This window comes from Balaenoptera physalus (genome assembly GCF_965194825.1).
Source record: "Balaenoptera physalus genome assembly, chromosome: 1".
Taxonomy (NCBI): Eukaryota; Metazoa; Chordata; class Mammalia; order Artiodactyla; family Balaenopteridae; genus Balaenoptera; species Balaenoptera physalus.
The window spans coordinates 64,540,626-64,568,501 of NC_138882.1; the positions used below are offsets into that span (position 1 = coordinate 64,540,626).

Here is a 27,876-nt window from a genome sequence, read left to right on the forward strand (position 1 = left end):
CTCGGGGCGGGCCGTCGCAGAGTCTCCGCCCCCACAATCTTCTCTAGGCGCGGGCCGCCGGGCGGTTCATAGGGGAGCAGGCTGAGCTGCCTTGGGAGAGAGGAGGGTGCGAGGCGTTGAGACAGGGGAAAGTGACGAGCTGCCCTTCATTGCCAGCCAGGGAGGAGCACGCGGCCGCTGCCCTACCCAGCTGCCCACGATCACTCGTCCGCAGAAATGTCAGCCGCCGGCGCCCGGGGCCTGCGGGCCTCCTACCACCGGGTCCTTGATAAAGTGGAGCTTCTGCTGCCTGAGAAACTGAGGCCGTTGTACAACCACCCAGCAGGTAATGAACCCAGAGTGGCTCCCACTGAGACCTTCCCTCCCTGTCCCTTCCCTCCCTTTAGAGGCCCACTGACAACTGTGCCGCTGGAGGCATCACCCACAGCCCCAAACCCCCTTCCCTCAAGTGAATCCGTGTACTTTCCTATGCTCCCTGCTTTTCATGTTTTCTTTTCCAGCATCTCTCATAAACTCGTTATTTTCAAGTCTGCGCCCTTTGCGACCTTTGTCGCACCCCTTCCCTTAGGCACAACTCAGACCCGGACCGAGCCTCTGGGTTTGATCCTTCTCCATTTCTGCGGCCAAGAAAGGGTCTGGGCCACCAGGAAACCTCATTCTTTCCTCTTTCCCTCCATGAGTAGTGGTATATTGACCCACGCGGAGAAGAGCTGTCTTTCCGCCCCGGAGGGTTTGGAGTAAAGGTCATACTTCCTTCAGCTCCAGCTGACAGGCCTGCAGATGTGTTAGCCGGTTTCTGAGTCAGTGTCATTCCTTGCCGCATAGGTCTCGTTTGTTTAAGTCTATCCTTATTTATGAAATTACTACTGAACAAGCTCTCCCTGGACCTTTTTGTGTGGACAGACCTGGTTTTAAATTTTGCTCTGCTGCTTACTATCGATGTGACCTTGGGCGAAATCCTAGATCTTAGTTTCTGTAAAATGTGATCGATGTGAGAGTTAAAGATAACGTATGTGTTTGATTCTTCACAAATGCTCAGTAAATGTTAGCTCTCTCTTTAACCTATTGGAAAACAATGTTCTTGTGGTTGAGAAAAATAATTCTATAAGAAACTGGAAGATCCCAATTCCTCCAACTCTCTATCTCCCCACATATCTGACTATGAAGCAGCTCTTGGGAGTCTGAGATGGTTACTAAATCTAATTTCCAGTTTGATAATGGAGTGAACTGTGTCTTGGAATTATACTTTAGTATAATATTACTTATTGCAGTAGTTTACCCCTTATCAAATTGATCTTTAAGGAGAGGTTTTTACTGATGAAGAAGCTTATTTAGTTTATTTGCCTTTTGGTTCTTTTAACACACAATTTTTGGAATTATGCTGTGTTTTGTGGCAGAGATTTTCAGGAGGGAGAATTGGGCAATGCTTCTGTAATAATCTGGGCTTCAGACTCAACTGAATTCTGTGTAGTCAACCCTGACCCTCTTAAGCTCTGTGTTTGGGTTGTAGGATAAAGACAGGATAGAGGAGGAGCAATTTTAAACTACTTTAAAACAGAATTGGAGGGTAGTTTTATAGTGATCTTTTCCAAGGCCTTGGCCTTAACCACCTATAATGATTCTTTATAATACTTTATTCGACTTTTATATTGAAAAGGAATTATCTTTCATTTGAGATTGGTTAGTAGATTGTGCATTTTATCTGGGTACTCTTGGACTAGTTCAGTTATTGTAACCCTTTTTTTTCAGTGTAATGGAAGGAGCATAGGCTTTGAAGCCAGACTGACCTGGATTTGAATCTTGGCTGTGTGACCTTGACCCCAACCATTAGTTCCAATCTATGAAACGGGGATAATAATTATCACCATTTAAGGATTGTTGTGAAAGTTAAGTGATGTATTGTCTGTAAAACATGTAAAAGTGTTTGCACGTAGACTCTCAACAAATGTTAGTGTTAGTTCCCTCTTATTAAGCTTTTCACCAATAGGCAGAGTAAGAATACCTATCACTGCAAAATTATTTGTGATTAAAATGTTGTAGGGTAGGCACACCATTGTAGAAATGAAGAAACATGAAAAATATAACTGTTGATTGATTCATAAGTACTCAATAAAATCTGAGGAAACACTGATTATTGTTCCAAGAGTTATCAGAGTGAATATTCAAGGTTTTTGCGTACTATTTTGCATAATAGTATGTTATGGAATTATTATATTAAACATTAGAGTAGATTCACATACTGGAGGTTTTTACAGTAATATGCAAGGCTAAATTTTTGAGATTTCATTGTATCATTGACAAGTACGTCGAGACAGTTTACAAGAATATGTCTTTATATAAATATATATTAGAGTAGAATATTGCATTATATATAGAGTTAGACCTGTGGCCTTCATCATCCATTTTTCTACATATTGTCTCTGGCACAGAATAATCTACTTCTGTAGAGCAAGAATAGTGTTCTGTATACATAGAGAATCCTAAAGAAGCTACCAGAAAACTACTAGAGCTAATCAATGAATTCGGTAAAGTAACAGTATACAAAATTAATGCACAGAAATCTCTTGCATTCCTGTACACTAATGATGAAAAATCTGAAAGAGAAATTAAGGAAACACTCCCATTTACCATTGCAACAAAAAGAATAAAATACCTAGGAATAAACCTACAGAAGGAGACAAAAAACCTGTATGCAGAAAACTGTAAGATACTGATGACAGAAATTAAAGACGATACAAACAGATGGAGATATACCATGCTCTTGGATTGGAAGAATCAACATTGTGAAAATGACTATACTACCCAAAGCAGTCTACAGATTCAATGCAATCCTTATCAAACTACCAATGGCATTTTCCACAGAACTAGAAAAAATATTTCACAGTTTGTATGGAAACACAAAAGACCCCGAATAGCCAAAGCAATCTTGAGAAAGAAAAATGGAGCTGGAGGAATCAGGCTCCCTGACTTCAGACTGTACTACAAAGCTACAGTAATCAAGACAGTATGGTACTGGCACAAAAACAGAAATATAGATCAATGGAACAGGATAGAAAGCCCAGAGATAAACCCACGCACATATGGTCACCTTATCTTTGATATCGGAGGCAAGAATACACAGTGGAGAAACGACAGCCTCTTCAATAAGTGGTGCTGGGAAAACTGGACAGCTACATGTAAAAGAATGAAATTAGACCACTCCCTAACACCATACACAAAAATAAACTCAAAATGGATTAAAGACCTAAATGTAAGGCCAGACACTACAAAACTCTTAGAGGAAAACATAGGCAGAACACTCTATGATATAAATCACAGCAGTGCTCGCCTCGGCAGCACATATACTAATATTGGAACAATACAGGGAAGATGAGCATGGCCCCTGCGCAAGGATGACATGCAAATTCGTGAAGCGTTCCATATTTTTAAAGCAATTATACTCCAATAAAGATGTTTATAAAAATAATAATAAATAAATAAATCACAGCAAGATCCTTTTTGACCCACCTCCTAGAGAAATGGAAATAAAAACAAAAATAAACAAATGGGACCTAATGAAACTTAAAAGCTTTTGCATGGCAAAGGAAGCCATAAACAAGACGAAAAGACAGCCCTCAGAATGGGAGAAAATATTTGCAAATGAAGCAACTAACCAAGGATTAATCTCTAAAATATACAAGCAGCTCATGCAGCTCAATATCAAAAAACAAACAACCCAATCAAAAAATGGGCAGAAGACCTAAATAGACATTTCTCCAAAGAAGATATACAGATTGCCAACAAACACATGAAAGGATGCTCAACATCACTAATCATTAGAGAAATGCAAATCAAAACTACAATGAGATATCACCCCACACCAGTCAGAATGGCCATCATCAAAAAATCTACAAACAGTAAATGGTGGAGAGCATATGGAGAAAAGGGAACCCTCTTGCACTGTTGGTGGGAATGTAAATTGATACAGCCACTATGGAGAACAGTATGGAGGTTCCTTAAAAAACTAAAAATAGAACTACCATATGACCCAGCAATCCCACTACTGGGCATATACCCTGAGAAAACCATAATTCAAAAAGAGACATGTACCACAATGTTCATTGCAGCACTATTTACAACAGCCAGGACATGGAAGCAACGTAAATGTCCATCGACAGATGAATGGATAAAGAAGATGTGGCACCTATATACAATGGAATATTACTCAGCCATAAAAAGAAACGAAATTGAGTTATTTGTAGTGAGGTGGATGGACCTAGAGTCCGTCATATAGAGTGAAGTAAGTCAGAAAGAGAAAAACAAATACCGTATGCTAACACATATATATGGAAGCTAAAACAAAAAAAAATTGGTCCTGACGAACCTAGGGGCAGGACAGGAATAAAGATGCAGATGTGAGGACACGGGGAGGGGGAAGGGTAAGCTGGGATGAAGTGAGAGAGTAGCATTGACATATATACACTACCAAATGTAAAATAGATAGCTAGTGGGAAGCAGCAGCATAGCACAGGGAGATCAGCTCGGTGCTTTGTGACCACCTAGAGGGGTGGGACAGGGAGGGTGGGAGGGAGACGCAAGAGGGAGGGGATATGGGGATATATGTATACGTATAGCTGATTCACTTTGTTATACAGCAGAAACTAACACAACATTGTAAAGCAATTATGCTCCAATAAAGATGTTAAAAAAAAAAACAGAAAAAAAAAAAAAGAATAGAGTTCTAACCAAATGTGTGTCCTAGCAAGTTCAGTTCTCATAAGATATGTCACTCCCCCCACCATCTCCTGACTATAAAAGTATGTGACTCCACACTAACCAGCTGCATAGCTACGCTCTAGATATTTGTTCAAAGAAATAACCTTGAAGTCATGCTGCCCAGTGTTTACTTAAAAGCTTAGTTGGGAAAAAAAAATTTATTAGTGGAGTGTCATTCCTTTGTACTTATGAACTCCAAAATGGGGTGAATCGTCCCAAAGCATGCACAAAATGAAACATTGGAATGTAGGAAGAAAACAATAGGACTTCTATTAATACTTACTATTACTTTATCTTTTTAAAGTTTCCATTTTGTATATGTTTTACAGTATAAAAATAAATTAGTACACATATATATGTATGTGTAAATAGTCCCTTTATTACGATGGTTAGATTTAAGATTTTTCAACTTTACAAGATGGTTCAAAAGTAATACAAATTCAGTAGAAACTGTACTTTGAATTTTGAATTTTGATCTTTTCCTGGGCTAGTGATATGTGGTACGATGCTCTCATGATGCTGGGCGGCAGCAACGAGCCAGAACTCACAGTCAGTCATGCGGTAAACAATCAGTACGTCCATTCTGCACCCATGTAGCCATTCTGTTTTTCAGTACAGTATTCAATAAATTACAGGAGATATTCAACAATTTATTATAAAATAGGCTTTGTGTTAGATGATTTTGCCCAACTGTAAGCTAACGTAAGTGTCCTGAGCATGTTAAAGGTAGGCTAGGCTAAGCTATGATACTTCAGTAAGTTAGGTGTATTAAATAAATTTTCAATTTATGATATTTTCAACCTTCAATGGATTTATTGGGATGTAACCGTATCATAAATCAAGGAAAATCTGTACACAACTAAATTCTATGGAGTCTATATGTATTAATTTATATATATGTATATATATGGACTGTATATAGGGGGTGTATGCTCAAAATTTTTTTTTTTTAACTGATGAGGCAATGTGTTCAAAAGAAGTTAGGAGACCTCAGCTCTAAAGAGTCCAAAGAGTCTCTAAAGAGTTATATCTCGGGAATTCCCTGGTGGTCCAGTGGTTAAGACTTGGTGCTTTCACTGCCATGGCCCGGGTTCAATCCCTGGTTGGGGAACTAAGATCCCACAAGCTGTGTGGTGCAGCAAAAAAAAAAAGAGTCATATCTCAATAGAACTGGGGGAAAAAATAGAATTAAATAAGAAATAAATAATAAAAATAAATAAATAAAAACTATCCTTCAATTAAGTCAGCCCAGAAAACAGCTATCTGAGCCATATAATTTTTGCTTACCATAGCTTTGCTTATATTGAATTACATTTTGGCTTAAGTGGAAGAACTGTTGAAAAAATACTTCTATGAAACGTGTTGCAGTATTTAATTTGCTGTTGCTGAGAATATTCTGTACATTGCATGGCGTTCTCTCTGGGAAGGTTCATGGGAAAAGTTACTTTAAGGTCTTCATAACAGGAATATTTTCATTTTTCCTAGGTAAGAGAATTGGTTTTTCCTTTTTATCTTACTGACCTAGAGAATATTTTTTAAAATAAAAACATACTAAATGAACCATTATTAGCAGTGTTCATAAGGGAATATCTTTATCAAAAAAATTCAAAATTAAATGCTAAGGGAATTGATGTTATACTAGATAGTTTAATACAACTTAGTTCAGAGAATATATTGTTTTATTTTATGTAAATAAAGCCAAATGGGGATCAAATAAATAACCAGTGTAGAAACCCACACAGTTATGTATTAACATGGTTATTTAGCGTCTCTGTTAGAACAATTTATTTTCTTCCTACAGAGATTATCTGAAGAATTTTAATGCCAGTCTAGGATAGACATCTAGATATCTATATCATATTAAATATATCTGTATTATATACCATGTATAATACATCTCTCTATATAAATATATTCTTAAACATATTGTTAATATATATTATGTTTAAATATATACACTAAATATGTAAATATACATATATTATTTTTTATAGTAATAACCTCTGTTACCTTAAAATTAAGGAATGAGAACCAAAATGGAAAGTTGGGATTTCAAATACAATTGTAAGATATTGATGAAAAATAGAATATCTTTAAACTAGTTAGCTCCAAGAAGGTTGAATTATTTAATATTTTTTGAGGGCCTGCTGTATATTAGATACTGTTTTGGCATTTGAGATATTTTAGTGAATAAAATTAAAATCCCTGGCCACAGAGATTTTGTATTCTCAGAAGAGATCATAAAAGTAATACAATCCTTGTTGTAGTTGTTAGTTTGACACTTAACATAACTTTTGCCCACTAACCTGATTTTAAACTAATTTTAAGAAATTAAGACTGTTCATGCCTCATCTAATTTGATTCATTAGATGTACTAAAGGAGAAGCAAGCCCTAAGAGAAGCTATAAATAGTTTGTTATATACACTCTGCTATATATAAAATAGATAACCAACAAGGACCTACTGTATAGCACAGGGAACTATACTCAATATTTTGTAATAATCTGTAAGCGAAAAGAATCTGAAAAAGAATATATATATATATTCAGTTTTATATATATGTATATATAAAACTGAATCATTTTGCTGTACACCTGAAACTGACACAACATTGTAAATCAACTGTACTTCAGTTTAAAAAAAATAGTCTGTCATTTCCAAGTCATGTAATAATATTAATTTTGTCTATGAGAGAGTGTGAAGTACATTTAAAGTGTGGTATGGCATAGCAGAAAGAGTACTAGGATCAAAGAGGCCTGTATTCTGATCCTTGCTCTATCTGGAGCTATCTGAATATGAGACAAATTACTTAACTTTTAAGTGCCTTTTCTTTTTCATGTATACAAGTAGAAGAATTTGGATTTTCTTTAAGTTTCTTTCCAGCTGTAATAGTCTACAATTTGGTATTTCTGCTAGGGCTTTTCTTAGTTTCAGAGGCTTCAAGAAACTCAGATTTCATCAGGGAAGACTATATAATTATTGTTAGATTAGGTTTTAGGGATCTAAGTTTTTATCCTTGTTGTGCTATGTATTTTATATAAGTAATTTTACCTCTCTGGGCCTCAATTACCTGGTTTGTAAAATGAATGCCTGAACTAGATGATTTCAACAGTCTTTCTAAATCTAGAAGTCATTGATTCTTTGTTACTGAAGAAATGTATAAATTTAAAATGTATCAACCCTAAAATGCATATTGGCTATCATAGCTAGTCACTTCACCTGTTATTTTTCTTTGGCATTTTCACCAAAGCCTGTTTTCAATCAACATTTTAAAAATCATTATACACCTATGACGTTCTGGGTGCTATTTGAGTGAGCTCTTTCCAAGGCCTTCCACGAGATATAAAGATTGCTTGGCTCTAAAATGGTAGCCCCGTCATGTTCTCTGTATGAAATCAGAACTAGTTTTAGTACAAATAAAAATGAGTAATCTTTGACTGTCAATATCTGTGTGAATTTGTAAGTAGCTGGCTACATGATAGCAAACAGATGGACTTGCTTAATACAAGGAACGTTAGAGGAAAGTTGAGGGATGTTGAAAGCAGTAAACCATAGAGAAATGGTATGAAAGGGGTTCGGTGGAGTAGTGGACGGCATTCAGTAAGAACTTTATTCTCAACATTGCGAGCACCTCACTTCAATATTTGTATATGTGTACGTTTGCATGTGTGTAAAAGTTACTTATTGTGTTCCAAGAAGGAAGTCTTTCCCTAGGAAGAGAATCATACATACAATAAATGACATACTTTCTGGGTAGAATTTATAAAGTCATTCCTCTCAGGTAAGGAAATTAGGAAGTAAAATTATGTCATTGTTTTATTAATAGGTTCATCAAAGTTCATCAAGGCAACTAGATTTGTTAATTTGTTTGAAAATGTAGGTCTCTTATGTCTCTTACATATTTGGTTGTGATATTCCCTTGCAGAATTTTTCAAATTCTTCCGTGAAAGTTTGAACTTTAGAAAACATCAATTTCACTTTAAAAATCAGAAAAACATATAGCAACACAAAAGAAAATGACCATTATATTATTCTTCGTATTTTTTGTTATGCTTGAAAATAGTTCATAGTTTTACAGTCAATCCTTGTTGCTCATCTATTTTATGTATAGTAATTTGTATCTGTTAATCCCATAGTCCTAATTTGTCCCTCCCCGCCTTCCTCTCCCCTTTTGTAACCATATGTTTGTTTTGCTGTATAGTTCATAGTTTTAAATAGTCAGCATTTGAGGCCTTTTCCAACTTCCAAGAGTGGACTTATAAGAAACAAGATGAAAATGTGTTAATTGTTAGTTAATTCTTTGTCTAAAGGAATGTATATTTATATCTGATGGGGACACACTTCCCTCATCTTGGACTTCAAATTAAATTTCTTAAGAGCTGCTTTTTCAATATTCAAATATATTTTCAAATATTCAATATATTTTCAGCAATTCAAAATTTCTGCCTAATCAAGTTTTTTCATTCATCATAATGAATGTTAGCTAGATACTCTATTTATACTTATGCTTATCTTGATTTTAAGGTGTTATAATCACTTCAGGTATCATGATTATTTAATGACTTCATTTTTTTAATGCTCTCCAGTGAGAATAGCTATGTCATTGTAGAACATAAACCTATTTTTCCCAGGTCTAGAAAGACAATGTGACATTATATTCTCACTGTTTATGTGATACCTGTTTCCAAATATGTTTTTGTCAAAACTTTTTGTTTTAGGTAAATAACAAGGACCTACTGTACAGCACAGGGAACTATGTTCAATACCTTGTAATAACCTGAAAATGGAAAAGAATCTGAAAAAGAATATAGTTATATATGTATAACTGAATCACTTTTCTGTACACCTGAAACTAACACATTATAAATCAACTATACTTAAATAAACAAGTTTTTTTAAACTTTACATTTTAAATGTCAAAATCAGTTGGGATGTTTCCTCATTACCATTTCCATTATTGACTGATTGCTGTTTTCAAGAAGATAGCCTCTGTTCCTGAGTTCATACACATCTATATTTATTTGACTTCTTTACTTTTAAGGTAGAAAATGATTAGCTAAGATAAAATGGAAGGGTGAACTAAAATAAGTTTTCTTTAAAATTTTTTGTTAACCTATTATATGGTCATGGGTATTGCTAGCTATTTTTTCCTTTTTTTAACAATGAAGAAAACACTGCTTGTTTGCACTTACAGATCTCCAACCCTAATTATTTGTGTCAGGTGTCATCATCCTCTGATATTTCAGAAAAATTACAAATTTAGAATGTCTTATTAATATATATTTGCTACTGATGTTTTGAAATTCAGTGCTTACCAGTTGTTAAACTAATTTAGGCTTTGTTTTATAGTTTAAAATCATGCACTAAATAAAATATTTAAACTTCTCTTTGGCCCACATTCTAGCAACCATAATTTCATGTTCGAAGTTTTTGTTTGGTTCAGTTGTGTGGGAGAAGGGCAGTTTTTATTTTAAAATTATCACCTAGCTCAGGGCAGTTGAGTAAATTAGTTACCAGGCAAACCTACTGAAAAGCTTGACTGTTCTTTAACCCTGAAGGGTCAACCATTTCAGCTCGTAAAGAAACAAGAACCTTAGAGGCATTGCTCAGGAAACAGTTTTTGGGGTGGCAGAAGAGGAAGCATCAGTTTTGAAATAGGAAGAGAGGATTCTGTTGGGGAACCCAAAGCCAGAGACGAAAACAATGTATTGGCTTACCCTTGAGTGATGAAGCCAAGCTTCATGCAGGGATAAGAAATAAACTTGGTAATTGATACTGCATATGACCCTGAGACTTTGTATATGACAAAGAAAAATAAACCAGGTGTGATGATAGGAATCTCAGAAACTCAAACTAAATAAAATAACCAGAGTTTGAAAAGATTGACTTATAGGATTAGTGCATTATGGCATCAGGCTCATGGGAAGAATTTTCAGGAGCCAAAAAGGGAAGTATCATGGTCTAAGAGTAGAGTAACTAGTGAGTGAAAGTCTAGTACCAGTTCCCTGATGTAAAGGGAACCTGATGTCCCTGAAATCCCAGCCTTGAGGATGAAGCGGTATCAAGGCAAATCTAGGTCAAACCTAAAATTTGAGTATCTTTGATTAGCATCTCTCCTGGATATGGTTAATCCAATTCAATTCTGTTCAAAAATATTATTTGTCAAGAAAAACTAAGAAACAGGCTTTGACTTCTAGACCTTGCCTAATTAAAGTGACAGATGCGTAAATAGATCAGTTTAATTGTTAAGTGCAGAAAACTAGAAGAATAGACAGGCTGCTCTGGGAGTTCAGAGAAGGAGCATTTAATCTAACCTGGAGATGTTAAAGAAGGCTTTCTTGAGGAGATGAAACCTTCAATGAGTTTTTGAAGGATATTAGGAGTTAGCCAGATGAAGACAAGGCCAAATAAGGGGACTAGTAGCTTGTGCTTAGGTCCTTTAAAGCCAGCACTGTGTTTTATTTACCAGTGCATCCCCAGTGCCTACGACACTGTAAAGCATGCAGTAATTATTATGGGTGAATGAGTGAGTGGTCTTCTCTGCAACAAATTAAACCTACAACTATGACTGGATCTTAACAGCTATGTGCTTTTTCTTTTTTTTACCTCCATGCTTTTTCAATTTCACTATCTTTTGTTTTGTTCCTAGATAATAGGTTTAAGTCAGTTTTATCTTTTAAATGTTATTTATGTGTATGTGAACAGAAACATTCCTTGATTATTAATGACAGTGAATGCTCACCCACTGGGGGGAAATTGGATAAATCCATCTTTACCTGCTGGTGCTATTTGAGAAATATTACTGGGAGTAGATGAAGAGAAATAAATGTGTTACATTTGGGTGATGATGCCATTTTAGATGTGATTTTTGTGATCCGTAAGAACAAATTATTTATTCTTACAAAGTAAAGTGGAATATTAAGGCAGAAATAATACAATTAGATTTATAATTATATAATTAGAATATAAATTATAATTAGATTTTTTTAATTTCGAATTTGCTTAAAATTGATTAATTTAGAATTTGCTTGAAATTGATTAATTTTTGTGTTAAGAAATAAACGTCTTTTGTTGATCCAGTGTGTTGAGAGCATACATACCATATTAATTTGTATTGGATTTAGCTTTTAAATTACCATGGACAAAGTCTGTTTCTCTCCTGTCACTGTATCCCCTGGAAGGTTAAAAGAGACATATAATTTGGAAGAGTTACAAGTGGGCACAGTTATGTTATGTGGTTAAAGAGCACAAGTTTAAGAGTTAGAAGACTTAGGTTCTAGTTGCAATTCTGGGCTTACTAGCCACATGACTTGAGTAGGTTATGGAGCTTCTCTGAGCCTTATTGGTAAAATGAAGGATTTAGATTAGATGATCTCTGAGTTTCCTTCCAGCTCTGAAACATCATGCTTCTCAAATTCTAGGTTATCTAAGAAACCATAGTCATTTTCAATACTGTCAACATTTATTGAACATTTTGCACGAGGCAGATGAGTACCAGGATAACTAAAACAAGGTCCCTGCTATTAAGGAGCTTACAAATCTAGGCTTTCCACTTTCTCATGTGCCCTTTAAAGTTAGGTTCATTAATTTTTTACTAGAATATATAGAATTTTTATAAGAACTTTTAATAGAATACATGTGGTGACATGTCATTTATAATAATAAATATTAATAGAATTAGTGAATATATAAATATCTGGGACTTCCCTGGTGGCACAGTGGTTGAGAATCCGCCTGCCATGCAGGGGACCTGGGTTCGATCCCTGGTCAAGGAAGCTCCCACATGCCGCAGAGCAACTAAGCCCGTGCACCACAACTACTGAGCCTGTGCTCTAGAGCCCGCGCGCCTCAACTACTGAGCCCACAAGCCACAACTACTGAAGCCCACGTGCTCTAGGGCCCACGTGCCACAACTACCGAGCCCGCGCGCTGCAACTACTAAAGCCCGCGCGCCTAGAGCCGGTGCTCCGCAACAAGAGAAGCCACTGCAGTGAGAAGCCCACGCACCGCGATGAGAAGCCCACGCACCGCAATGAAGAGTAGCCCCCCCGGCTCGCTGCAACTAGAGAAAGCTTGCACGCAGCAACGAAGACCCACTGCAGCCAAAAACTAAAAAATATCTACTGTGGCTCGTATCACAAAAATTCCATAATTTGTCATTTCCTCAACTTGAAGATTATCCTTAAGTGAAATAACATTAAGTTCCATGTTCAAGGCGAAACGTTAGGAATGGTTTCCGAAACCATCTCCATTATACTTTAGCTAATTTTAATAGTTCACAAAAATACAAATAATTGACAAGGAGATCAAAACAACTTGTATGAAAGATTGATAGTGTGGTGACTCTCTACATTTTAACTTAAATACAAAGTATGCAGAAAGCATAGTAAAAATTATTAGAAATAGATTGATAAACCTTTGAGTTTTTGAAATGTGGTGATGGCTATTAAAAGACATATTGAAAATAGTTGGTTTATTGCTAAATTTTTCATTTTTTTTTTCAGGTCCCAAAACAGTATTTTTCTGGGCTCCAATTATGAAATGGGTAAGTCTTGAATTTTTGCAGAAGCTACTGAAAAAGATATTCTTTAAAGGAGCTTATTAATTTGAAGTAACTTTTCTGAAGGATGTACTTTTAAATGTTCATGGTATGTCTTGAAGTAATTTTATACAAATACTCTCAGATGTATCATTTTTAGTGCATAAAGCATACTACCTACTTTAGTTTTTCTGAACTCCTTAGATAGGTAAGAGCCCTTTGGGGAACGTATTGTTATCAAAAAGCTTATAATTATGGGCCCTAGGAACATGAAACTTCATTCTAAAATTTTGTGACTATGTAAAACATTAAATTAGTTAGAACACCCCCAAATTAACTTTTGTTATTAATTTAGTATGAGAACTTCAGATACTAACACTAAAATAGAGGCAAGGAAAGTTATTCTCAAAAAGTAGAAGAATTTATCCAAGGGTATATATATTAACATTTGGGAAATGATAGAATATGGGACTTCTGACTCCAAGACCAATGCTCTTACACTATGCCAGAGTTTCCATTCCTAAAGCTCTCATTTAGCTGAAAAGAAATAATTGCGATGGCTGTTAATAACAAATCATTGACTTTATGTTGGAAGGGCCAGTTTTGGCTTAATGCAGTGCTTCTCGAAGTGTCATCCCTGGACCTGCAGCATTGGCGTCACCCAGGAATATGTTAGACACGCACATTTTCAAGCCACATCACAGATTTACTAAATCTGAAACTATAGGGATGGAGCCCAGTAATTTGTGTCTTAATAAGCCCTCCAGGTGATTCTGATGACTTCTAAAGTTTGAAAACTACTGGTCTGCAGGCTTTTTTTTTAACTGTAATAAAATACACATAAAATTATCATTTTAACCATTTTTTTCGTGTTGAGTACATTCACATCAGTGTGCAACCAATCTCTAGGACTCTTTTTATCTTGCAGAACTAAAACTCTGAACCCATTAAACAATAGCTCATTTCCCTCTTCCCTAGCCCCTGGAAACCACCGTTCTACTTTCTATCTGTGAATTTGTCTACTCTAGGTACCTTGTATAAGTGAAATCATACAGTATTTGTCTTTTTGTGCCTGGCATATTTCACTTAGCATAATGTCCTGAAGGTTCACCTATGTTGTAGTATGTGTCAGAATTTCCTTCCTTTTTAAGTCTGAATATTTCATTGTATGTATATGTCACATTTTGTTTATTCAGTCATCTGTTAATGGACACTTGGGTTGCTTCACCTTTTGGCTAGTGTGAATAATGCCGTTATGAACAATGGTGTACAATATCTGTTCCAGACCTGCTTTCAGTTCTTTTGAGTATATACCTACATGTGGAATTGCTGACTCATATGGTAATTCAGTATATTCAGAACTGCTGTACCATATTCCATAGCGGGTGCACTATTTTACACTTCCACCAGCAATTCACGGGGGTTGCAATCAATTTCTCCATATCCCTGCCAACACTTTTTACTTTTGTTGTTGCTGTTGTTTTATAATAGCCATTCTAATGGGTGTGAAGTGGTGTCTCATTGTGGTTTTCATGTGCATTTACCTAGTATGATTAGTTATGCTGAGCATCTTTTCATGTGCTTATTGACCATTTTTACATTTTCTTTGGAAAAGTATCTATTTAAACCCTTTGCCCAAGTTTTAATAAAGTTGTTTTTTGTTTGGGTTGTAGGCAATTTTAATTCTCTTAAATGTACTGTTTTAAATTGTTAGAACAATTCGGAAACTCAGCTGTAAATCTAAGTAGTTGAGAATGTTAGAACTGGAATTACCTGTCCCTCAATTGTATGGCCTTAGGCAAGTTAAGTCTCCGCCCTTTTGTCTCATCTGTAAAACAACAAGATTAGAGTAAATTAGTGGTTGGGAGCTATATTTTACAGAGAACTAGGGAGCAGTTCTCTTTTTAGATTTATAAGTTGAGAAAAGCTTCCATCAGTTTAAAAAAGATGTTTCAATATATCATCTTTAATGATTCTAGTCATACTCTAAGCATTTAAAAGAGTGATATTGAAATAAAATACTAAGAAATGTATATTACTATTTCCTTTCTCTTCGCTCCCTACCAACGCTTAAAATTATATCTGCAAAGTGGAATTAATTGCTGAAATATTGTTTCTAGCACCAAAATTTAAAAAGTAAGAACGGGGGCTTCCCTGGTGGCGCAGTGGTTGAGAATCTGCCTGCCAATGCAGGGGACACGGGTTCGAGCCCTGGCCTGGGAAGATCCCACATTGCCGCGGAGCGACTAGGCCCGTGAGGCACAATTGCTGAGCCTGCGTGTCTGGAGCCTGTGCTCCGCAACAAGAGAGGCCGCGATAGTGAGAGGCCCGCGCACCGCGATGAAGAGTGGCCCCCACTTGCTGCAACTAGAGAAAGCCCTCGCACAGAAAGACCCAACACGGCCATAAGTTAATTAATTAATTAAAAATTTTTTAAAAAGTAAGAACGATAAAATAGATAACTCATAAGGACCTACTGTATAGCAAAAGGAACTCTACTTAATACCCTGTAATGACCTATATGGGAAAATAATCTTAAAAAGAGTGGATATATGTGTATGTATAACTGATTAACTTTGCTGTACAGCAGAAACTAATACAGCATTGTAAATCAACTATAGTCCAATAAAAATTATTTTAAAAAAATAAATTAATAAAAAATAAGAATGACTTAATGTATTTACAATAAACTGGGGGCGCCCCTGACCCCAAATTTACCACAGTTTAGAAGTTCATTGATTTTTACCAAAAGCTTTGATGTTTCTTTGATCTGGTCCATCAGTGTTTTGAAACATTGACAGTATTATATACTCATAAGTGCTTTCTCCACTGTCTCCTTTAAAAATATCTATTTTAAGTTCATGTTGACATCATACATAGTCTCCTGATGACAGCATAGCAATGGAAATTTCTGTGTTTTGTTCTTGGGTGGGGAAACTTTTTTTGATATTTAGTTTATGCTTTCCTTTCCCAGAGCATTTGATAATAATTAATCTATGGTAACCTATACGTGACATGTAGCAGTTGCTGCTGCAAGCCACCTAAGTTCTACATTAAGAATTTTAGACTATACTTCTTTAGAGATTTAACTGTGGTCGAATCCTTCTTAGCCACCTTAGTTGAAGCCAAATAATTATAAAGGTCAAAGTGGATAATTCTAAAAAGCAACACTACATACCCTTAAATATTTTATTTTAACCTAACGACTATAAATACATATTCATTTATCAATCATTTACTATAAGGCCAAAGCTTTGATTTGTGTATGGATCCACTGGTTTTGAGTTCCACATCATCTGTCTTGGATGAATTATACCATAGTGCATCCTACATGATTTCAGTTTAGTTTTCTTTAAAGCAGATCAAGTTTATACACACTTTCATGATAACAGAAACCTGCTAGATTTTTGTCTCTCCACCATCTTTTAAAATTTATTTTATTTTATTTATTTTTGGCTGCATTTGGTCTTTGTTGCTTTGCGCAGGCTTTCTCTAGTTGCCGAGAGCAGGGGCTGCTCTTCCTTACCGTGCGCGGGCTTCTCATTGCAGTGGCTTCTCTTGTTGCGGAGCACAGGCTCTAGGCGCATGGGCTTCAGTAGTTGTGGCTCGCGGGCTTAGTTGCTCTGTGGCATGTGGGATCTTCCCGGACCAGGGCTCGAACCCATGTCCCCTGCATTGGCAGGCAGATTCTTAACCACTGCACCACCAGGGAAGCCCCTCACCCCCATCTTTTTATATCTGTCTTGTTCACACCAAATTTGACAGCAAGTTTAACTTGCCTTTATTCAATCTTTCCAAAACAGTCATTTTAGTTTTCATAGAAATAACAACCCTCTTTCTGTGTTTCACCTGTTTACCTAGTCCATTAAACTAGGTAAATTACAGTAACAACTAAAACTGGTATAAACAGGTTTGAAGACAAACACAATGACTTGATAAAAATATAACTCAACTGGTGAGAGCAAAAATGCATGAGTGCAATACAGAATAAATAGCCCCTAGCCATGAGTATTCAGCCATGGGCATCATTAGCTTGTTTACAGAAGGAATGAATATCATTGGCTAATCTGGGAAAACTATTACGTGGAGGTCAGTTGAGGGAGCTTTTTTCCTTTTTGTTCATAGTCTTTTTGTGCAGACTGGGTTTATATATATATATATATATTTTTTTTTTTTTTTTTTTGGCCGCTCTGCACGGCATGTGGGATCTTAGTTCCCCAACCAGAGATCAAACCCAGGCCCCCTCCAGTGGAAGTGCAGAGTCCTAACCACCAGGGAATTCCCAACTGGGTTATATTTAACTCTTGAACAGTATGCCATTTTGTGTGGCTAATTTTTCTCTTTTCTGTTCTCCTTAGGAATAAGTCAAACTATATTTCAAGATTACCTCTGCAGATTTGTAATGTCTAGCTACTTGCTTTTCCAGCTGGAACTACTTATATAGACTAATTCGCAGTTTAAAATCTTGAGAACTTTGTTATCCCTAAGCATTTTGGAATTGGAATATTCTATAGTGGTATTTCATTTTTAGCCCTCCTCTAGAAGTGTCATATGACTTTTTTTTTACTAAAGGAGAAAATATTGGAAGGAAGGAAGGAAAGGAGGAAGAAAGGAAGGAAAAAATGTTTTACACTATCTGATGAGTATTTACTCCACCCAGTGGAGATAACCAGGTGCCAGAAAGAATCACACACATTTGAAAACCAGTTTTTAATTGATGGAAACAGAGAACTAACTTGATTCTACTAGATGCCAAACTCTCTGTATTGGGTTATTTAATACCTTATCTAATATTTATCTTCACCAGAAAAAAGGTGTAAAGGTACTGAGGTTCAAAGAACTAGAACTGTTGTGAGTGACAGAGTCAGGATTTGAACCCTCAGTTCTGATTTGACTTCAAAGCCTAGGCTCTTAAACACTTACAGGACCCCCTTTAAAAGTCACTGTGGACCTTTCTATAATTGGTACTTTCTCCCCATGTTAGGGAGTATTTTACATAATCTTGTGATATACTCCACACACTCTCTGACTCTACAGTTCTATTATTTGAATAAAGTTCATAACAAAGAAGAATAGGAACACAGACCTTCTGCCCCTGAGGCTAGAAATACAGGAAAAGGTACAGAGACTAATATTCCCTTATCTCTGCTTCTCTAAAGATATAAGCTACTATTTGTTGTTGATAATAATAATATTTTCCAGGCACTATGGTAAATATTTTTGAAGCATATTATTTCATTTAATCATATATCTCTTTTGCAAGGGAAGCTATTCATATTCTCATTTTATACATGAGGAATTTAAGACAATGTGTTATGTAACTTGACCAAAGTCACCCAGCTAGTAAATGGCAGAGATTAGATTCACAGTAAGAGTTTATAAGGTAATTTACATGAGGTTAGAGTGGTATAGAAGTAGAGAGGGTTTTTTTTGTTTGTTTGTTTGGCTGCATTGGTCTTAGTTGCGGCACTCGGGATCTTCGTTGAGGCACGCGGGATCTTTCATTGCGGCACAGGCTCTTCACTGCGCCTTCGCGGCACGGGGGCTTCTCTCTAGTTGTGGTGTGCAGGCTCCAGGGTGCATGGGCTCAGTAGTTGTGGCACGCAGGCTCTCTAGTTGAGGCGCGCAGGCTCAGTAGTTACGGTGCGTGGGCTTAGTTGCCCCGTGGCATGTGGGATCTTAGTTCTCCAACCAGGGATCGAAGCTGGGTCCCCTGCATTGGAAGGGGGATTCTTTACCACTGGACCACCAGGGAAATCCCCTAGAAAGGGATTTTTTTTTTTTTTTTTTTTTTTTTAGAAATGCGGGAAAGGAAACTAATATAGTATTATAAATCAACTATACTTTAATTTAAAAAGAAGAAGGCTAAAGAGGCATAACATCCAAATGCAATGTATTATCCTGACCTAACTACTCTGGACAAGAAAAATAATGTTTTTTTTTGTTTGTTTGTTTGTTTTTTCCCCTAAACACTTAGTAATAGTTCACTGCACACAATGCACTTTTTTTTTTTCATTTAGTACTACATTTTTAATTTCTTTTTTTTTTTTCACACACACACACTGTATTTTATTTTTACAAGAGATAGACTGCCACCAAGCATTGTACATGGATGACCACAACAAAAGCAACAATGATTGCAATTACCAAACATGAAACACACTCATACTAAAAGACATCTGGGGGCAGTTGTCAAAATTTAACTATGCACTGTGTATTAGACAACAGTGTCTTATCCATGTTAAATTTTGTGATTAGATTGTGGGTATATAAGAGAATGGGAAGGTAGTCTTGTTCTTAGCAAATGTACACTAAAATACTAGGGAGTCAAAGGGCATGATGTCTACAACTTCTTTGTAAATGGGTCAGAAAAAATATATATACATATAAAGAGAGAGGATAATAAAGCAAATATTTCAAAAAAAAAAAGAGAGAAAGAAATGTGGGAGAGGGGCCTCAAGACCTCTGTGGGAGAGCACAATTACTAACATGTCCCAGAAAAATAAAATGTATACTCTGAGCATAAACAAAATCATGGCTGCTACCTTCCTCCAAAAGACAATGCTAGAATATAGCCTATAGTCATCATAGATCTGTTACAGTGTAGTAATACATGGACGGAGTAGAATAATGCTAGAAATCAGTCCCTTTCTTTCCCTCTACAACGGCAGTATTCCACCCTGCCAAAGTGGAACAGATATGCAACGGAGAAAATGTACATTGGGACCTGGAAGAAGAATGTAAGAGTGATGATTAGGAACCATTTGGGAAAAAAATCACAGGACTATGGGTGAAAATTAACAAGAAAAGTAGTATTGGTCATGATTTACCTCTACTTATACTTCAGTATTTAACTATTTGCCCCTTTTTAAAGCCAGAATCATTGCTTCCTTGATCTACTGACTTTATTAAATCAAAACCATTTGGATTTGGTTTAAATTTGTAAAAATTCACAAGTATACATATGTTCTATTTAGGAGAAAAAAACCCTGGGCTGATTTATATTTTTCATGTAAGAGCATCTTTTAGAAACTCAAAAAAACCTGAAAATGAATTTCTTAAAACCATATTTTCTAATGACATATTTAGGATTTGATTTTAAAATTGGAGAAAGGGAGGAGGAGAGGTGATGTAAGTATGGCAGAATGTCAATAATTGTTGACTGGGTGATGGGTATGTAGGGGTTCTTTGTACTAGTCTCTCATTTTACATTGGTGTGAATTTTTCATCAATAAAAATCATTCTGTTATGTATTCTAATATCTGCAATAGAGTAGCATAACTAATATTCTAGTGAAGACTCATTACTAAGCTTTCTGAGTGTTGCTGATGGTAGGGTATGATTCTATAAAAAACAGTGTTAAAAACATACCAGAGAAGAAATGACCAGGTATAATTTGACATTAAAGAAAAATTATCTAACCAAGAAACTAAAATTATAGCAGAGTTTTTCTGATACTGCCACTTTTAAAAAAGAATAACGTTGCAAAAAATATGAAAGGAGGAATTTATACAAATAGCTTTTAGGCATCTTCCACACCAGTGGTTCCCAGCATGCATAAAGAATATATAAATTCTTATGTGAAAGAAGTATCATTTGTAGAACAAAAATACAAATATACTTATAGAAAAAATATATACACACACTACTGATTTTCAAATATATGAAGCTGTTTAATGTGATTCACAAAATACAACTTAATTCAAAAAGCATTTCTGAATTCATTGTAACTTTTTGTCATGATACATTTTTTCTTAATGCATGGATACTAAAATCATAGCTACAGTCTGAAAATCTCGGAAATAGTTTGTGTTTTAGTTAAAATTGAGAACCATTACTACATACTCATGATGCTTTTCTTCTTTCTTATGTGTTAATGTGTATTTCTAGGGGTTGGTGTGTGCTGGATTGGCTGACATGGCCAGACCTGCAGAAAAACTCAGCACAGCCCAATCTGCTGTTTTGATGGCTACAGGTAAATTAAATGAATATCTTCCATACAGGATGTTCAATAATTTTGTTTTATATCAATGTACTTAACTGTTTCATGTTTGAAATACATATATACACACTCACACAGAAAGAAATTAACAGTGTTATCTCTAGGAAGTTGTTAGACTATAGCCAAAGAAGGCAGAGGAGGGTTATAAAAATTTCCCTTTGATGTAAGAACTGAGTGTTTTGTGTAATGATGAATTATAGCAACTTCATTAATGTCTCAAGTTATAGCATTTCTTTGTCCTACTTTGTGTTGTCATAGTCTTATTTATAATTATTTTACTCTAATATTAAATGTTCAGATAAGATTGCAGCAGTACCTATGCTTTTTTAAAAAAATTTTTTATTTCAACAGGGTTTATTTGGTCAAGATACTCACTTGTAATTATTCCCAAAAACTGGAGTCTGTTTGCTGTTAATTTCTTTGTCGGGACAGCAGGAGCCTCTCAGCTCTTTCGTATTTGGAGGTAAGCTTACCACAGGTGTAAAAAAAAAATCTGCCTCAGAAGCCATCCGGCTAGCAATACTTTTTTTTTTAAGATTCATATATAATGCTCAGACAGGATGTGCCTGAAGCAGACATTAAACATTTCTAGAAAGCCTGGGGGTTTGAGTTAAAAGTGTTAGGCAGTATGTTACCTAGGTTTCAAATCTGTGTGTTACCTAGATGTACAGCCCTTTGATAGAGTCTCTTTTATTAAGATAACATATATAATTTAGGATATGTTAGGTAATTTTCTGCATGAACTTTTTATCACTTACTTTCAATTGTATATAATAAAGTGAGACTTAAATGTATAGTTATATAGTATTGGAAATGATGTTTAAAGTGAGGCTGCTAGTTTCATTGGAAAGTATGTATTCTGTGAGCACTGGAAATTTTTAAAATTCAGTGATTAATATTATTTGTCAGTGACTGATTACCACTCTGCAGTGAGCTTAGATGAAGGCTCTGGCTTTATTTGAACCATAGAACCTTCCTAAATTACAAAACAATGTTATGAATAACAGCTTTCTTTAACTAAAAAAATTGAATGATTTCAGTAAAGAAATAGAAAACATCGAGCTATATAATTTACCTTCCTTTCAGAAGGCATTCTGTTCTGCAGAGTATAGTACATTTTAATTTCATTCATCCGTACTATCCCTAGCTTTACTAGTAGCTTAATTCTGTAACCTTTTTATAATATTCTAGCACATAACGCATAGATGAATAAATAAACTCACTCATTCTACACAATGCCTGACAGCCATTTTTAGGGCTTACTTATATCGATATAAACTTCAATTAGTACAGAGATTTTATTCACAGAGTACTTTTCTCATGCACCATCTCATTTTGACCTTATATTAACTCATGGTAGTAGAACTATGAGAACACTAAGTGCCACATTCAGAAATATTATTTCTAATATAAGAAATTCAGGTTTATAGGTCTTCCCTGGTGGCGCAGTGGTTAAGAATCTGCCTGCCAATGCAGGGGACACGGGTTCGAGCCCTGGTCTGGGAAGATCCCACATGCTGCGGAGCAACTGGGCCCGTGAGCCACAATTGCTGAGCCTGCGCGTCTGGAGCCTGTGCTCCGCAACAAGAGAGGCCATGATAGTGAGAGGCCCACGCACCGCAATGAAGAGTGGCCCCCACTTGCCGCAACTAGAGAAAGCCCTTGCACAGAAACGAAGACCCAACACAGTCATAAATAAATAAATAAAAAATAAATAAAGCAAATAATTTTTTTAAAAAAAGAAATTTAGGTTTAGTTTGACAAAAGGATTTTTGGCCTTTCGGTTACAATAGCAGATTAGATTTAGTTAGAAATATAAATGTTGGACTCTATGGAGGACTTAGGAAAATACTGTTGAATATTTGAAATCAGGACCTTTTGAGAAATCTAGGAGGTATGGTAGGCTTCATGGAATAAGTTCCTTCTTGTGCTTATTCAGTTTTCCACTTTATTTTCAGCTGAGAAGAATAGGAAATGAAGCCCAGGGTGATGTAAAAGGGAAAGACTCTGTGGCTTTGTGGTTAATTCTTCTTTGAATTAATGAGAATTGAAGAAATTGTCCTTAGTTTCAATCAACTTTAAGTATTACAACCTCCTAACCCAGTAGCCTGCCTGCATCACAGAATTATATTTTATTTTTAGTGATTAGACAGGCCCATTCCCAATTGATTTTATTCTCAGGAAAGATGCTTTGTGAGTATAAAATTAAAAGTTCTAGGGGCTTCCCTTGTGGCGCAGTGGTTGAGAATCTGCCTGCCAATGCAGGGGACACGGGTTCGAGCCCTGGTCTGGGAAGATCCCACATGCCACGGAGCAGCTGGGCCCGTGAGCCACAATTGCTGAGCCTGCGCGTCTGGAGCCTGTGCTCCGCAACAAGAGAGGCCGCGATAGTGAGAGGCCCACGCACCGCGATGAAGTGTGGCCCCCGCTTGCCGCAACTAGAGAAAGCCCTCGCACAGAAACGAAGACCCAACACAGCCATAAATAAATAAAATTAAAAGTTCTAGATGACCACGTTTTGGTAAACTTTATACATATAGTCACATGTTTGTCATACTCTTGTATAGTTCCAGAATGAAAATATTCTTACATTAAAATAATATTTTTGTACAGGGAACTATATGTCAATTAAGACGTTTTGACAGTTGGAAACCAGATTCAAATAAAGTCCTTGGATTACTCTCCCATCTGCCTGTTTCTTCCTATAAGCCTCTGGGAAGATTGTATTTACAACTGTATAGCCTCTTGACTAGTGAGAAAGAAGAGATGGAGTATGCTTCCCATTCCCTTCTTATTATAAATGTATCATCTATTGTGATCCATGATTTTTTTTCTTTCTGTTTTCTTTATAGATATAACCAAGGACTAAAAGCTAAAGCAAACAAGTAAGAGTTCTTGATCACCCTAACAAGCCAGATGTGGACATAACCACCGGGACCTAGTTTGATTTATTTTTCAGTTGTCAATGAGGTGACGCTAGCTGTGCTAACGTTTGTAAGGCATAAAATCTAACTGTAACTGGGGGGTAGTACTTGATTCAACAGAAAAATAAAGCAAACTTTTAATAATTTTGTCTCTTTACACATTACTTAAGGAATTTATCTATGGCTATTAGTAACATTTTTTTTTTACTATTTGTCCGTAATAAATCATACTGCTCATACGTACCACTGGCCTCCTTCTGTTCTAGTCAACCAAAGTGTGTGCGTATAAGAGCACACATATTCCAGTGAGTCAAAAGACAGTCGGAAGGTTCAATAATCTGTGTACAGTGAAGGATGATGAAGTAGCTAAAAGTGAAAGTAAAAAGAGCTAAAGAGAGTTGGAAATGGGTTGTGGAATGGCCAGCAACATGACACCTCAAACCGTTTTAAAACATTTTAACTTGAAATGAAGAATCTTGTGAAGAATATGATTTTTTGTATATTGTATGAAAGTCTTTTACAGCTACAGAGTAACAAAAGATTTGTAAATTTTTGAAATATATTCAATAACTGATGTGATGTGGCAGAAAAGCTCTAGAGTCAGGCAGACCTGAATTTGAATCCCAGCTGTGTGACTTATAATCTCTGACTTTGGGCAAGTTAAGAAAGTGTCCAATAAAATACAGTGTGTGTGTGTGAAAAAAAAAAAAAAAAAGAAAGTGTCCAGCAGAGTGCCTGGGACATAAGTCAGCTTTCTGTAAATGTGTGTGACCTTTGTCCCCGTTATGAGGATTCATATTTGATTTGAATTCCCATTTGGAGTACTGACCTTTCTTCTGAAAATCCTAGTAAAACCAATCCTGGTTAGAACTGTAGTCAGAGGAATCAGCAAAGCTAGTTATTTCTAAATTTGAAGAAGCGAGTGACAAAAAGAACTTTTTGAGTAATAATATACTATAATCAAAATTTGGCCATTAGCAATTGAAAACCTTGCACTTTATCTTTTAACCCTTCAGCATTGTCCATCTTTGTTTTGTTTTTTTTTGACCAATAAAATTATAGTGATTTTAACTGAAAACCACAAATGTTTATTATCTCATAGTTTCTGTGGGTCAAGAATCCTGTAGCAGCTCAGATGAATGTCTCTGGCTCAGGGTATCACAGGATGCAGTCACGTGGCCAGCCAGGGCTGCAGTCACCTCAGGCTCACCTCGGGGGAGATCTGCCTCTGAGCTCTCTCACATGGATATTGCCCAGTCTCACATCCTCTCTGGCTCTTGGCCAGAGACATCAGTTCTTCAGCAAAAGGGCCGCTTTCCCCAGAGTGAAAATATCCGAGAGGGAGAGAGGATGAGAGAGAGTTCTTAAGACAGAAGCTGCAGTCTTTTTATAACCTAATCTCATAAGTTATATCCCATCACTTCTGCCATGGTCTAGTTTTTTGGGTTTTTTTTAAACTTTTTATTTTATATTGGAGTATAGTTGATTAAAGCACTGTCCATCTTAGAAGAGGAAGGATTAGAATATCTGACACAGGCAAAAGTGAAGAGGTCCTGAAGCGTCAAATTATTACTGCTTTTTCTTTTCAAGCCACACTGTTAAATTTGTTTGGCATGTGAATGCACATATGCGTACGTATTTTCTAGGGTTAAGCATTTAAGAAAAACATACTATGAAATAGGGCACAGATACAAAACAGTTCATGGAAATGTGTTGAATTGGTATTTCACCTGCTTTTCATTAAAACCTGCTCTTTCCTATATGGGTTCTCCTAAGCCCCACTTGTCACTCAAATTAATTGTAGCATTTAGATGCAATCACAGACAATCCTTTTGATTCTCAGAAGCTCCGTCGACAGACTGTCTCATGCTTCCTTTCTGCCCAAAAACTTTCATCCATCCCACTATTAAATCTTAAAAATTAAAGATTCTAATATGTATCCAATTGAAAACTCTCACTGCCAGTGATCAGTTTCATAACTACTCTCAAAAAGTTAGAAAGAATCAACTGTAGGGCTTCCCTGGTGGCGCAGTGGTTGAGAATCTGCCTGCCAATGCAGGGGACACGGGTTCGAGCCCTGGTCTGGGAAGATCCCACATGCCGCGGAGCAACTGGGCCCGTGAGCCACAATTACTGAGCCTGCGCATCTGGAGCCTGTGCTCTGCAACAAGAGAGGCCGCGGTAGTGAGAGGCCCGCGCACCGTGATGAAGAGTGGCCCCCGCTTGCCGCAACTAGAGAAAGCCCTCGCACAGAAACGAAGACCCAACACAGCCATAAAATAAAAAATAAATTAATTAAAAAAAAAAAAAAAAAAAAGAATCAACTGTATACCAGAAGTCCTTACTATCAATGTAGCTACTAAACTTCATAAAAGAAGCTTTCACAGTGGTAAAAATCACTCAGTCGGTCTAGTTGAGTTTAATTCTATATCAAAATTTTCTAACAAACCCTTATTGATCGCTTCATTAGGTACATTTTCTCAAGGCCAGGTCTGATAGGCCTGTGTTTCAACCCAACTCTGCCACATATTAACTGTGAGGCCTTGTTAATGTTTGTTTCTGAGCTTTAGTATTTTCAAGAGTAAAATGGGGAAAATAATAGTACTTACTTCATAGGATTGTCGTCAAGATAATCGAGGTAATGTTTTAACACAGTGCCTGGTGCATGATGGGTGTTAAATAAAACGTAGAAAATTTCAGAAAATGGAAAGTTTTTTTTTTGAATTTTATTTTTCTTTATACAGCAAGTTTTTATTAGTTATCTATTTTATACATATTAGTGCATATATGTCAATCCCAATCTCCCAATTCATCCCTCCCCCCGCTTTCCCCCCTTGGTGTCCATACATTTGTCCTCTACATCTGTGTCTCTATTTCTGCCTTGCAAACCAGTTCATCTGTACCATTTTTCTAGATTCCACGTGTATGCATTAATATATGATGTTTGTATTTCTCTTTCTGACTTATTTCACTCTGTATGACAGTCTCTAGGTCCATCCATGTCTCTACAAATGACCCAATTTCGTTCCTTTTTATGGCTGAGTAATATTCCATTATATATAGGTACCACATCTTCTTTATCCATTTATCTGTCGATGGGCATTTAGGTTGCTTCATGACTGGGTAGTGTAAATAGTGCTGCGGTGGCCATTGGGGTGCATGTGTCTTTTTTTTTTTTTTTTAAAGATTTGATGAAAGTTCATAATAATGCAGTTGCCAAGAAAATTAGTTATTTCTGAGATATACATTTTAAAGTAATAACTAGGATTATTACTTATAACATTATACCAGAACATATAAGATTTTTAGAAATTTCATGTAATGTCTGAAACATTTATATTAACATATTTCCATACATATTTCCATACAAATACAAATATAAGATTTTTAGAAATTTCATGTAATGTCTGAAACATTTATATTAACATATTTCCATACATATTTCCATACAAATACAAATATAAGATTTTTAGAAATTTCATGTAATGTCTGAAACATTTATATTAACATATTTCCATACAAATAACCCAATGAAAGTTTAGTATTAGTTGTTTTGTTTGTTTTTTTATACTGCAGGTTCTCATTAGGCATCAATTTTGTACACATCAGTGTATACATGTCAATCCCAATCGCCCAATTCAGCACACCACCATCCC

At 36.1% G+C, this 27,876-nt stretch overlaps 1 protein-coding gene and 1 long non-coding RNA gene across 3 annotated transcripts; one reads left to right on the forward strand and one right to left on the reverse strand.

The window, feature by feature from the left end:
• On the forward strand, positions 1 to 24,364 carry MPC2 (mitochondrial pyruvate carrier 2). 2 transcript variants are annotated; one of them, XM_082439231.1, is made up of 5 exons: positions 1 to 325; positions 13,260 to 13,300; positions 21,185 to 21,269; positions 21,648 to 21,759; positions 23,255 to 23,795. In XM_082439231.1, the coding sequence occupies exons 1-5, from the start codon at positions 217 to 219 to the stop codon at positions 23,256 to 23,258; spliced, it is 351 nt and encodes a 116-aa protein (XP_082295357.1). In that variant the 5' UTR covers positions 1 to 216; the 3' UTR covers positions 23,259 to 23,795. The 2 variants fall into 2 exon arrangements, with proteins under 2 accessions (XP_082295357.1, XP_082295356.1); XM_082439230.1 differs by lacking the exon at positions 23,255 to 23,795 and adding an exon at positions 24,149 to 24,364 and having other exon boundaries at positions 16 to 325.
• LOC309649547 lies at positions 24,256 to 27,385 on the reverse strand. Its single transcript, XR_014257197.1, has 2 exons — positions 26,553 to 27,385; positions 24,256 to 26,235 (listed from the first exon to the last, which is right to left on the reverse strand). It is a non-coding gene; the product is annotated as an uncharacterized lncRNA (long non-coding RNA).
• Positions 27,386 to 27,876: the final 491 nt, after the last annotated feature.